At 41.1% G+C, this 12,847-nt stretch overlaps 1 protein-coding gene across 1 annotated transcript in view; it reads right to left on the reverse strand.

Moving 5' to 3' along the window:
- Positions 1–12,847, reverse strand: part of mecom (MDS1 and EVI1 complex locus) — a 153,371-nt gene that overhangs the window by 23,442 nt on the left and 117,082 nt on the right. The window contains exons 3-4 of the mRNA XM_059331887.1: positions 8,073–8,207; positions 25–127 (exon numbers count right to left, since the gene is read on the reverse strand). Of these exons, the coding sequence (XP_059187870.1) occupies positions 25–127; positions 8,073–8,207 (238 nt within the window). The remainder of the gene's footprint in view (positions 1–24; positions 128–8,072; positions 8,208–12,847) is intronic.

The raw sequence follows: 12,847 nt of genomic DNA on the forward strand, positions 1-12,847 counted from the left end.
TGTCTGTGTGTGCGGGGTGCAGACCGTGAATATCAGGAGCCATGGTGTCACATGAATACTCTTCAGCCTTCATGAAAAGCAGCAGCTCCTCACCGGGGAAAATCTCACGGGTGACTTTGTAGAAGATCTGTAACACACAGACAAGGGAAAATGATTTAAATTGTGCTTTTATATTATGCTAACTTTCAGATTCGTACTTGTATTTTTGATTTCTAAAAGAACATGTTTAGATGCTTTAATGTTGAAAAACTCATTTTTTATCATACTGTCTGTCTGAATATACCTATGTTTGAAATACTCAGTCTCTTTAAGCCCCCCTCCTGAAAAAGCTCACTCTGCTCTGATTGGTCAGTGTTTCCAGGTCTTCTGCATCTGTGCACCATCATTGCAGCTGGGGAATGACTGTATCTGCATTTTTTCATTATATATATTATAGCTGTGACATCACACCCTTACAGAAGTTTAAAGACACAATTTCAGAATACAGGCTGTGTGCATTTCTCTATGGATTTTGCATTTTGATACCTTCAGGATATTTATATAGCACACAGACCTGCCTTATAATAAAATAAAAGACATGTAAATCTCACTTTTTACAATATGGGACCTTTAATTAAGGTCAAACCATCAACATATTTTGTCTGTGTCTTGTAAAGACGTTGCAGCTGTTTTTGTTTTGCCTGCATTTTTTCTAACATTGCCCATAACTGCATTGCAATGTGGTTTAAGCTACCAAATGTTTAAACCAGCAGAGGTCACTTGGAGTAGCTCTTGGTAGTGTAGAAACACACACATGCAAATCTACAACACAATACTTGTCATATTTGTCCCACCACACACACAGACGAGACGAATACATGGAAGTACACACCCTCATTAGCTCGTAATTGACCATCATGTACGACATCCATCTTCATGAAAACAAAACTAAAGCACAAACTATACTGGAGGATAAACATGCTGTCACAAAAACTGGACTCTCCAGTAATGCTTCCGGTAGGCAAGGAGCAGCAAATATGTTAGTGGAGATCAAGCTTACTAATGTAAAGTGATTAACTGCAAAAGCTGTTAAAAATGCATTCTGCTAATTGAGTATTTCAGTGATGGATGAAACTTCCAAACAGTGAGATCGATTAAGAACTAACACCACTTCTAGGTGCTCAGTCAGTGAGAACAATTCCACCTAAATGCACTACTTTTAAAGCTTAATGCAGCTTTTCCATATAAATAGCCTAGGTGCAGTTTTTAAGGCAGTCATTGCAGCTACAATACAGACAGATTGATGGTGAAACTCTGTGTATTCGGAGGGGGTCAGGCATTTGAAAGAATCAGCTGAGAGACCCTGGGATTGTGGTGCTTCCCATGGACACACAATAGCCTTTCTCTGTGAAACAATCAGACATAGCGTTATTTTTGGCATGCTTTGGAGGTTTAACATATTACCTTCCTCTGCCGCGTCAACGTGACAATGATGATGGGGGGATTTATTAGAAATGCAACTGGGAGGGGGGCTTCTGGGAAGGCACGGGTCACAGGTACACTACTAATGGACAGAATTCCTGGCGAGCACTACTCGGAGACTAGAGCCACATTGGCTCCGCTGAGAGATATAATAAATATCTTGTTCACAATAAAAATCATGATGTATTCTGTCGACTATGCTGTAATTGTTTGTGTCATTGTTCTAACTTCTGGCAAATGATACAATCTTAAAGATGACGCTACATATTTTTGGGGCTCCACTGAAGCACGGGAAGTTCCTAGACTGAGAGTCACTGGAGGAAAAAAAAAAAGGAAAAAAGCAGATCCTGACCAATGCAGAGCTCTTGCATGTCAAAAACTGAGAAGTGATTGGTGCACAGTAACCCATGTAGCTTTGTGGTAGCATGAAAATATGATTTAAATTCAGGCATTAAAAAACCCTGAAGAAAGTCAGTGGGAGGGTGGCAGGCACTACAAGTCTGACTCCCATTACAGGCTAAACCAGAGTCATTACAGTTATCCAGACCAGGAGAGACCACCAAATTGAAGCAACCAAAAAATTCTTGTTTTCGTTTTCGAAACATTTTATCTTTTCATTTGCATTAATTTAACCGCTCCACGGAGATCAGGTTTGCCAACTTTTATTCCAGTTTTGATGTCTGGTTCTGCATCCGCATTGTTTCTACAAAAGAATAAAGGGAACTGAGCTGCGAGGGTCCCGACAGGAGCTTTAATCCCTGACATGCCCGACTCCGGCTACACCATAAACATATGCTCGGACATGGATGGAGCTTCATGAATGCACACATACACAAACAGACACACTCCTTCCTGTGCCCGTCACCTCTGTAAGGCCACAAAAATATTGTGATTTAGAAACAATCAAGCCGCAGTTCAAACAGACATGCGATTCTGCAGTGATTCCGCTCTGAGAGACTGATACTAAGACTGAGAAAGGGAGGCTCTTTGGAAAGCTACCAGGGCACGGACCGAGGCCTCGGAACATTAAAATTAATGGACACTGTCGAAACCACTTTGTCCATAAATACAAGAGTACAAGTTCATGGTAAAGTGAAAACTCAAAGCCTATAATTTTAGTGTTTTACAAATAAGAGGACATAATTAAGTAACACATAAAGACAGAAGAGTCAGGTGAGCGTTTCAAACAAGAAGCAAACATCCACTTCATCCTCTGAAGTGTCAGTGACCTTTGACCTCCCTCTGTTAGGGATCAATAAACATTTTTGTTGCTCCGTTTCTCTGCCCTTGCTGCATGAGATGATGGCTTTTTTGGGGGGTAAGTGCACACACGAGCAGGCACAGGAGGGCGATTACGAATATAAGGGGAATTCCCCCAACAGCTCCACCACTTCCCTGAGGGCCGCCACAGATAAACAGGGAAAACACACAAACACAAAAAAAAAGAAAAAGAAAAAAGGCAGTGACTCACTCCAGAACAGAGGACACAGTGTTTGATTCTACGGGTCATCCTTAGCATGTCATGGACACACTAACAAACACACACCACACACACACAGTGACTGCAAGCAGTTTACCAGTGGCTTAAAATAACAGCTTGTTCTCTAGATAAGATAGCCAGGGTGTGTGAGTTCACACTAAGAAAGCAAGACGACCTCAACATTAAGGCCATTTCTTACTCAAACTGCAAACAAATGCAACAAAGGTGAAAAAAATATTCAAACCATTTCTGTGAAAATAAAAAATATCGCACAAACTGCAATAGTAATGAGGAAAGCGCATCCTCTCACTAACTGAATATTATTGTCTCGGACAAGCTGATAAATTATTTTCTCTCTCTCTATGTATATATGTTTTATTTCTTCCTATGTATGTTCATTTATTGAACTCGCTACTTATCTTTCTCTGTCTCACTCTCAGTGTCAAAGGTTACAACCACGAGACGATCAAAGGCTATAATCGGACTACTTTGTTACCTTGACACCATTAGTCATTAGCAGAGTAAACACAGTCACATTTTCCCCGGTCACACCCTGCTGGCCGACTCCTCGCTCACACAGAGCTCATTCGACAGGTATGCCATTCACTGAGGCAGCTGTCCTGCCACAATGAACTCACAGTCTTTAAGCCTCTCTTAAAATCTCAAGCTACGTTAACATCTAAAAGCTGGGATGCCCCGTCGACAACAAAAATAGCTACAAATCTCCCAATATTTAGAGGGTGTCAAATTTAAAAGGGACAGTTATTTTTTTTTCTTTTACCTGTAGTGATATTTATCAATCCAGTGTTGGAGGTGTCTCCCTTCTCTTGAATATAATGGAACTAGACTGAACTTTGCTTGTGGTGCCAAAAAATTTGAAATTTTGTAAAAACTCAACAGCAGCGTCTCTTTCCAGAAATCATGACCTGGTTACTCCACAGATCTCATTGTGAGTAGTTTCAAGTAGGAACTACACTAGAAATAAAATAGTTCCTGCATGAAATGGCTCACTACTCGCTACTCCAAAACAATCTAGATTGGTGAAAAAAGATCTCAAAGTAAGAGAAACGTTGATTTTTGGATTTTGAGGTGAACTGTCCCTTTAAGAAGAATGCCCACTACATGGTTTACCTGTTCCCACTCAGCAGGAGCACAACAGCAACAGGGCATGTCTATATGTGTTGCAATCAGGGTCATGCAACATGTACAGTGTGTTTGGCAGTCAGCATCACTTGGCATCTGAACAAAAAACACTTCGTGACTTAGATAGCAATAAAGAGAAGGAGCACACAATGAGCAGCTGGTTCCCAGCAAATTGGATGAACGTGTAAGAAAGCCAACATGGCTGTATTCATGTTCGACCGAGTCAGCTGTGGGAAAGTGACCTTATGAGGAACTATCTGGTATCTTTTCAGCAAAATATTGTCAAAGTCATGTGGAAACTCTGCAACTCAAAATTTAATTTTTATGCTATTAATATTCCAAGGTTTTTAAAAAAGTAGCATCTAGTAAAAACTGATCAGTGATGGATTTACAAGATTTTCCCAGGACAGTTTTTATGAGTACAATCCTCATTTTTTGTTTTACAAGTCTGATGTCTTTTTACAATAAGTTCTTGTGCATTTTTCACAACTGAACAAGCCTCAGCTGTTATCTCAGTGAGTTACAATCACCTCATGATTTCACCTCTGGTGTATTTACATAGTGAATGACTGTCAGTGTTTTGCTAATATGCCCCTCAGCCACTTCATCCCACTCAATACTGAGTGAGAATCAATAGAGCGAATGAGATTAACACTCATATCCCTCTGCACTGTCTTATTAAAAGGCTCTTCAGGGCCTCGTTGGATGATGTTAATTACACTTTTAATCCATTTTCCTTTCAATTGAATCGGTAGAGTGAGGAGCGCAGTGGAGGGTTTTTCAGCACTAATTGCCCTAATTATCTTAACGACAAAACATGCTGATGGTGGAAGGATCTATGGGGGGAGTGCTTGGGCTGCGTCGTTCAGCTCAGTGCATCAGCAAACAAACAAGGATATCAGGGGAGTTTGTGGGACGGTCAAAGGCTGAAGTTGGACATAAACAGCAAAGTAAAAAGACTTAATAATTACAAATTAGTTTAGCCAAAAATTCTTAGTCATTAATTATGTTCTCTGAATGCTGAAGTAAAAAAAAAAAGTAAAAGAAAACAAATAAACATTAGGCCACTTTTATACCATATTAATTGGATCTCCTTATAGAGCTTTTTTTTATTTGTAGAGGACTGAATTCAAACATTCACACGCTGAATTAATTACAGATTTCAGTGTGACTCACAAACTGCGACACCTGCCATCACCTTCCTCTCCATTATTTCCCTTTCCTTTCCATTCTGTAGCGTCAAATATATAAAGCAATAAAACAGAAATGCCACAAAGGCAGTTCTTGTTAACTTTAGTTTAAAAGGTAAATATGCAGCTAATTCTAGTATTAAAGTACAAATATAACCTGAAAGACTATGTGTAAGAGCCATAAATCTTCATTTATAACAAGGAATATTTGTCATTAAATGTCAGATATGTGAGCAATTATGGAGATAGAGAAGATTTAATTATTGTGTATAAGTTGTAGTTACTGTAGAGAATTGATTCTGTGCTAATATTACAAATACAATCTGACACTTTTTGTTAATATTCGCAAGATCTATGCAGTTGCTTTCACAACATAGATCTTTTATACCATTGTAGTAGGGCTGACTGGATAAAAGTGAGTTGTGAGAGAAAAAGGAGAAGAAGGATCCCAAACAGTTCCTCCAGTAAGACAAAACAGGCTTTTTCCTCTCTCTCTCTCTTCACTCATTCATTCCTCCTTCACTCCCTCACCCTCCTGAGATTGGTCATAAAGTTTTATGATAAACAGAATTGGGTCAGAAATAAGAGGACGGGGGCCAGTTTCACTCTCACGCTGGCAGGGCTAAAATTGGTGCTTGAAAAGAACCAGGACCAAATAACGACCGCCACACCTGGAAATTGCTGCGTTGTATGACATCGTCTTAAAATAAATCATGCAACAAGTCATCTCTGCTTGATGGCAGCAGGCTAACAAGAGTTTGGGAAGATTTTACAGAAAGAGTAATATGTAGAGCCCTGGGTAGCTCGGTCTGTGGAAATCTTGTGATGGTACAACACTGTGGGCGGGTGTGTTATATGTGGTTTCAGGCTGGGTTTAGACTCAGCACTTCTCTACGGCAGTAAAAAACCTGTTGGAATCAGGTACTGTGTGTTTGAACACTTCCAGCTCACAATGAGGAGCATGGGGAGTCATCTGAACCGCAATGAACAATTCACAGTCCTGCAGAGCGAGCACACACACACACACACACACACGCACACGCACACGCACACGCACACGCACACGCACACACACACAGAAACATAGGCAGTTACCGGTGCGTGTACACACTCAATGAAACTCTTCGCACACTCACAACAAGTCAATGCACATAAAAGCCCTTGCAAAAACACACACACACACACACGCGCACACGCACACGCACACACACACACACACACACGCACACACGCACGCACGCACGCACAGACATGCACGCACGCACACTACCAAACACTGACAGACGCTTTACAAGACCACCCCCTTCAGCCTATTCATTTTAACCATACAGACAGGCATTGTGAGACGCTACAGTGTGTTTCAAAAACACCAATGTTGGCCGGAAGGCTTAAAGACGGCACATTGTGCCGTGTTGTGACAGTGTGTAATACTTAACAATCACCTCATCATAGCCATGTCCGTGACCTGTCGGAGCCTTACACAGCCACCCGAGCAGAACCACAGTGTTGACAGCGAGTCACACCTCGTGGAGAGGGCAGCTCGGGAAAAGCTCCCTCTCGCTTGTTTGTCTCTCTGTCTCTTTTAAAAAGAGAGTGGAGTAAGTGCTTCTGGAAAGCTTCTCTTCTTCTTTCCAAATTTCCCATTCTGTTCATGAAAAGAGCTTGGACTATCCACTCTCTCAAACTGTTTCTTTTTTACTGAGAGTGCAGGATGACAGACATGTGGAGGAAGAGCAGGAGATTTTTCCAAGTTGTTTTAATGTGTCTGTAAATAATCGTTTTTGTCTATATATGGAAGTGTTTTTATGGACATTACATCCTTAAAGAGGTTTTTCACTCTTTCAAATGGTTTCAGGGCCAATCATACTAAATCCAGCTTTGAAAACATTCTCACATAATAACAGTGCATTGACTTATTAAAAACTCTACTGTCATGTACTTCTGTCTAAAAATTCAATGTGTGACACCTAACAAGCGATCTAGGTGGACCACCAGTGAGAAGTGATGACATGTACGCATGCCAGATTATGTTTTTTATTCGGGTCAAGCTATGGTATGCTCTGTACACATGTCAAATAAAGTTTAGCCTCTTGTCTCCCCGCCTTGCTGTGCAGAAGAGGTGTCTGGCCACGGGATTACTGAGGTGAACAGGCCCCCATGTGTGCAGCACGCACCTCCTCTGTGCAGCCAGGTGAGCAGCAAAAGGACTGTGACATTCCTGGCATATCTAAGAGTTTATATCGCAAAAGCGTGACCGGGAAGTGTGTGGAACTATCATCTCGGCGGGGCGGCCTCTGATCCTGCCCTGTGGTCCTCGCACGGCAGAAGCCAGAACACAATTAACAGAAAGAAAACACACACAGATAGCGAGGAGTCTCTGCAGTGCAGCGTGGGGGAGATTTGTGTGTGTGTGTGTGTGTGTGTGTGTGTGTGAGAGAAGTGAAGGCAGGGTGGGCCAGCCGCTCATGGGACTATCTGACTTGGATCACAATAACACCTTTTAACACAACAGCACGCAGACAGGACAACTATCGGAAAATACAGGGAAGCCTTCTGGCATCAGAGCTATGTTTAAAAAAAAAAAAAAAAAAAAGCAGTTTCAAAGATCTGAATGACTCTCAGTTGCACTTGATTCATCCAGCCAGACAGCACATCACCATGTGAGAGTTCCAAATCATGTCATCCACATGTTTTTTTCCCCTCTCCCTCTCTTTTTTCAACCTTTTTCTTCAGATCATATTCATCTTGTATTTCGTTGAGGTTGTTGAGCCAGGCAGGCTGCAAGTGTCTCCACGTACCTGATCATCTATCTGGCACGCTGTCAGGTTATGCTGCTTGGCCGCAGGGGCAAACTGGATGTGCTTCAGCCAGCTCCCGATATCTGGCTTGCTGGCGTCCACGCAGAATTTTACATGGCCTGAACCGTCCAAGATCTGCACAGAGAGGGAGGGAGGGAGGGAGGGAGAGAGAGGGGGTTCGAGAGAGAGATCAGACTTTGATCAGTATCAGTCCAGGTTACTGTGTCCAAACACTGACTAACCACATACCTCCCACAGAGAAATAAAGCTGAAATGTTAGTAGGAGCTGGTCTGTGCAACACACACACACACACACACACACACACACACACACACACACACACACTTAAGGTATAGTACAAGCAAATGTCTGTGTTAATCATATAAAAATTCCTCTGCAACATAAAAAAAATACTTGTGGTTTTTTTTATGCACTCATTTTTTGTGTGTTATTATTTCAGCAGTAATTTATAAAGAAATGTAATTATCACAAAATAATAACAATAAATAAATTAAATGTATTATATATCTGACATTTATTTTTTGTTCACCCTTGGGGGAACTTAAAAAAATAAGTCATTTCCATTGAATAATAAAATGTCAAATATATTATCATGCTATTCAACAACAATAAATTGGTACAAATACAAGCCTGTAAAATTATATTATAAAAACAACAACAATAAATGAATAATATTAGAAAAATATGAAACAAGAGTGCAGAAATTCGTAATGGAACGAATTCTGAATGAGAAGATTGGTTATATTTTATTCATGAAAACGAATTTTAAAAAGTGCTGCTAAATCATTCTGGATTTGAATTAACTTTAGTTGACGTTTGAATTCGTTTCTGAAAATGTAGTTTTATCGAATACATTTGAAAAAAATATTAATTGTATCAATGCACTTGTATAAATAGGAATTTAAAATAATATTAATTATACCCTATAATAATAATAACAACGCTAATAAAAATAAACGAATAAAACAACCGTACAAAACATCAACAATCGTCAAGCATATAACGACCAAAACAACAATTAATACAAAAAACTGAATTATTGTGCAAATCATAACGTCAGTGCACTTCTGTCGTTTATAAAACATTTATAAGCATTTCTGTCATCGGACTGTAAACAACATAATGTACTTTTAATGTGTTCATATTTATTACACAGCAGTGGTAAACTTTACAGGGAAACAAATAAATTGCAGGAAACCGCGAGCGATAAGAAAGACCAGGACGGAGCCGATTGTTGGGATGCAAAACGGAATCTGCATCTGGGTCACAAATCTGTCTTTATGTTTTTGTATAACCTGCCACTGAATAAATATTTAGCCTGCAGAAAGCCCTTTGTCTGGATCGACCCATTCATCATGCAAAAACACAACAGCATTTTACTAATTTAACCGTCAAAAGAAGTTCATAAACAATAACCATTGCTTTAATTTTTTTTTGCTCTCAACGCAAACCGCTTAAAAATTATTCTTATCCGTTAAGTGTGTTTTCTCTTACCGTGGAAACTCTTAACGCACCGGTGTGCGACAGTAAAAACCTCTGGGGAGAATAACTGCGAGGAAAAAGTGATGAAAACTCCGGTTTAAAGAAAAAAATTAAACTGAACGGTTAAAAACTCGACAGTTAAATAAACAATCAAACTATAATTCGTCTTTGCTTCGGCGCGTTCGCCAGAGTTTTTGGCATTGTTAAAAAAAAAGAAGCAGCAGCGGTGTTGTGTTTCGGTAGCGGTGTCTCTTCAGGTCTCCAAGCCGCAAGACGAGTCGACTCCTCGCCGGTGCGACTGTCCCTCAGACACCGCGTAAATCCTCCCTCACTATATTGTCTCACACGGACACGGCTGCCTCGGGGACACTCCTCTCACTGTCCTACAGACCTCCGGGTACATCAACTTGCTCCCAACTTTTCTGTGCGTGCGCTTCGCTTGGCTCGTCCAGCTCCTCTCTTGTCACCCCTCCTGTCCTGACGCACCCAGGTGTCCTCTAGTAGCTATTCAACTTTTCATTTTTCTCTTTCTCTCCCCCCCTCTCCTCAGCCAGTCGGGATGTGTCGTCTATATGATAGCAGAGAGATTCAAGAAAGAGGGGGGGCTGGCTTCTTCGAGCATCGCCCCCTATGCTTTACGCGTCCCGGACAGTTTGTGTGATGTTTCTCTTTTACGCATTGTCTCATAAACACGGATCCAGCGCGTCCATCCCTACAGCCCCGCAGAAAGGCGACTCAAACACACACACACACACACACAGGAGTGTCTTCGCGTCTGTCCCCCCGGTCGGAAGGGACTCCTCTCCGCAGTAAATTTTAAAGTGACAGGGGCCCGGGGTTGGAGAGGGTGAGCGGGGTCAGGGAGAGGTCGGGATGAACTACACACACACACACACGCACACACACACACACACACACACACACACACACACACACACACACACACACACACACACACACACACACACACACACACACACACACGCGCACACACATACACACACACACACAAGGCAGCACACTTTTAATGAAGCAACATAAGCATCAAAGCGCGCGTTATTATCCACGTGTTTCCAAACTTTCTCACAACAGGCGCGCCGTTTCACGAACCATTTTATGACATATTAACCTGAACTAAAAGGACTTGTTTCTACCATTGTTCCTTTTTCTCTCTCTTTCACCTCCAGTTCATGATTTGCAGTTATGTTAGAACAATAAGAAAAGCGAGCAGTGTAATAAAAACAGTCGCCTTATTCTCTAATTGTGCTTGTGTTATGGGGGTAATGTAACAACTAGACTTAAGTGTTCCTCTTGGGGACCTCCAGGAAACTCCATAAGGACAATTAGAAGTCCCTGTGCCACAATTTGGGAAACACTGACCTAATCACCTGCTTTTTTCTTACTTAAATAAACAAAACAAGCTACAGCACTTTTTGTTCACCTTTAATAATAAAGTATATATACCAGTGAGATTCAAAATGTTGTTTTTTTAAGGGAGTGCAGGGAAAAAAGTAGATTATAGGCAGACTTGTGCGTTTTTACGCGCGCACACACAATACGCAAAGTATCATTTTTCTTTAACGATCATAAAACCAGTTTTTATCGAAGAAAAAAAGATAAGACAGCACGAGCTTTATTTGAACCAATCATGAAATTAGAAAGAAATATTGTTATTCAAGAAAAATGACTTGTCGTCACTGCTGTGGCCTCTGCGCACCTGCTTTCCAACAGGCTCAGAAGCAGACAGAAAATGTTTCATTATTTTTTTTATCTCCTCCGTGTTTAAAAGTTTAAAGCTTAAAAGCGACACTGTGGGTAAACGGACAAGGGTATGGAATAATGCAGAGACGTCCTGGTTGTCAGTGAGCGCAGTTTATTAGGCAGCTCATAAAGCTGCAGAGGACAGGGCTTTGGCTGATGAGAGCAGATGATGATGGATAACGCCTCACACACTGTGACATTGACCTTCCATCCCAGATAATGCCTATTGTTTTACGAAATCGCGGAGCAAATGTGCAGGAAGGACAGGAAAAATCATGTGTAAATAAGGCAGGACCCCGCCACCGATTCCCATCGTCTCGCGCTCCTTGAGAACCGAGGAGAGACCCCGGTCCGCCCGGTCATTGATTTCCTGCCTCTCCTCGACTTGTCCATTGTTGGAAGCCTTTTTAATTTAGCCATAAATTGGGAAAGCTCAAGTCGAATGAGCTGTTCTATTTTCTTCCTGTCAGGATGAGGGATTTGTTTTATGATGCATTGTGTATTAAATACAAGTAATCTGGGAAAGTGATTGCTCCACGGCCTCTCCGGGTCTGATCGAGCATCCTGATAGAGAGAGAGAGGGATCTGAGCTCTTTTCTGAAAAGGAGGAAATGTCTGGGAAAAAAAGAGGAGGATAAACACGCGGGGGTTTGTGGTATCACCGGGGGTAAAGTGGGGTAACAGTGACAGGACCCCTCCAACCTGGCAACACGAGGAAGTGTTGCACTTCCTCCCCCTGTCAGGAGATGGCGTGCTCAACTGAACTCAACTTGTGAAGCATTTCAGAATGCACAATATGAGGGTTAATTATGGCTGTGCATTTGTGAGCGTTTCTCAACTTATTTTGAAAATTTTAATCATCACATGTTGCAGAAAATAATCACATTCAGAGTAAAGGTGTGAAATAGAATATAGTGCCTTAAATGTGCATTTATGACACTATTTAATCTGCAGAAATACATTTTAGATATGCATTTTTGGAAGTTTTAGGAGTCCCACGGCAATAAATAAATAAATAAATAAATAAATACAACTCGTCTTTTTTGGATCACATGCATTAATTTATATATTCCCCTTCATCTTAAAAGCTCCTCATCCTCAGTGTGTAACAGTCTGCACTCAGCTTTGTGACTTATTATAAGATGGGGGTCATTTCATCCTCCTCCGTGTGAATTGCAGCACAAAACATCTACATTAAGGCGTCACATTGCTAGATGGGACATGAAAGATTCAGCTGTATGGGCCTGAATATATAATCACCTGAACGACCGGCTATAAAGCTCTTGAATCTACACTGAAAAGAGCGATGGGGGTGAATTTAAAACGCTTGTTCATTTGTTAATAAAGCACGAGAGTGATTTGCAAGGGGCTCTAATTTATATTTATTTCACCAATCCGCCATAAGCGCTGTTCTGATGTGCAGAGATGAAATACATGTGTTTTATCTGAATTATGCCATGCCTTTGTCATAATGCTTTTGACATAGCTACTAAATAGCAGGCGTGGAAAA

This window comes from Centropristis striata, chromosome 4, assembly GCF_030273125.1.
Source record: "Centropristis striata isolate RG_2023a ecotype Rhode Island chromosome 4, C.striata_1.0, whole genome shotgun sequence".
In the NCBI taxonomy this organism is placed as follows: Eukaryota; Metazoa; Chordata; class Actinopteri; order Perciformes; family Serranidae; genus Centropristis; species Centropristis striata.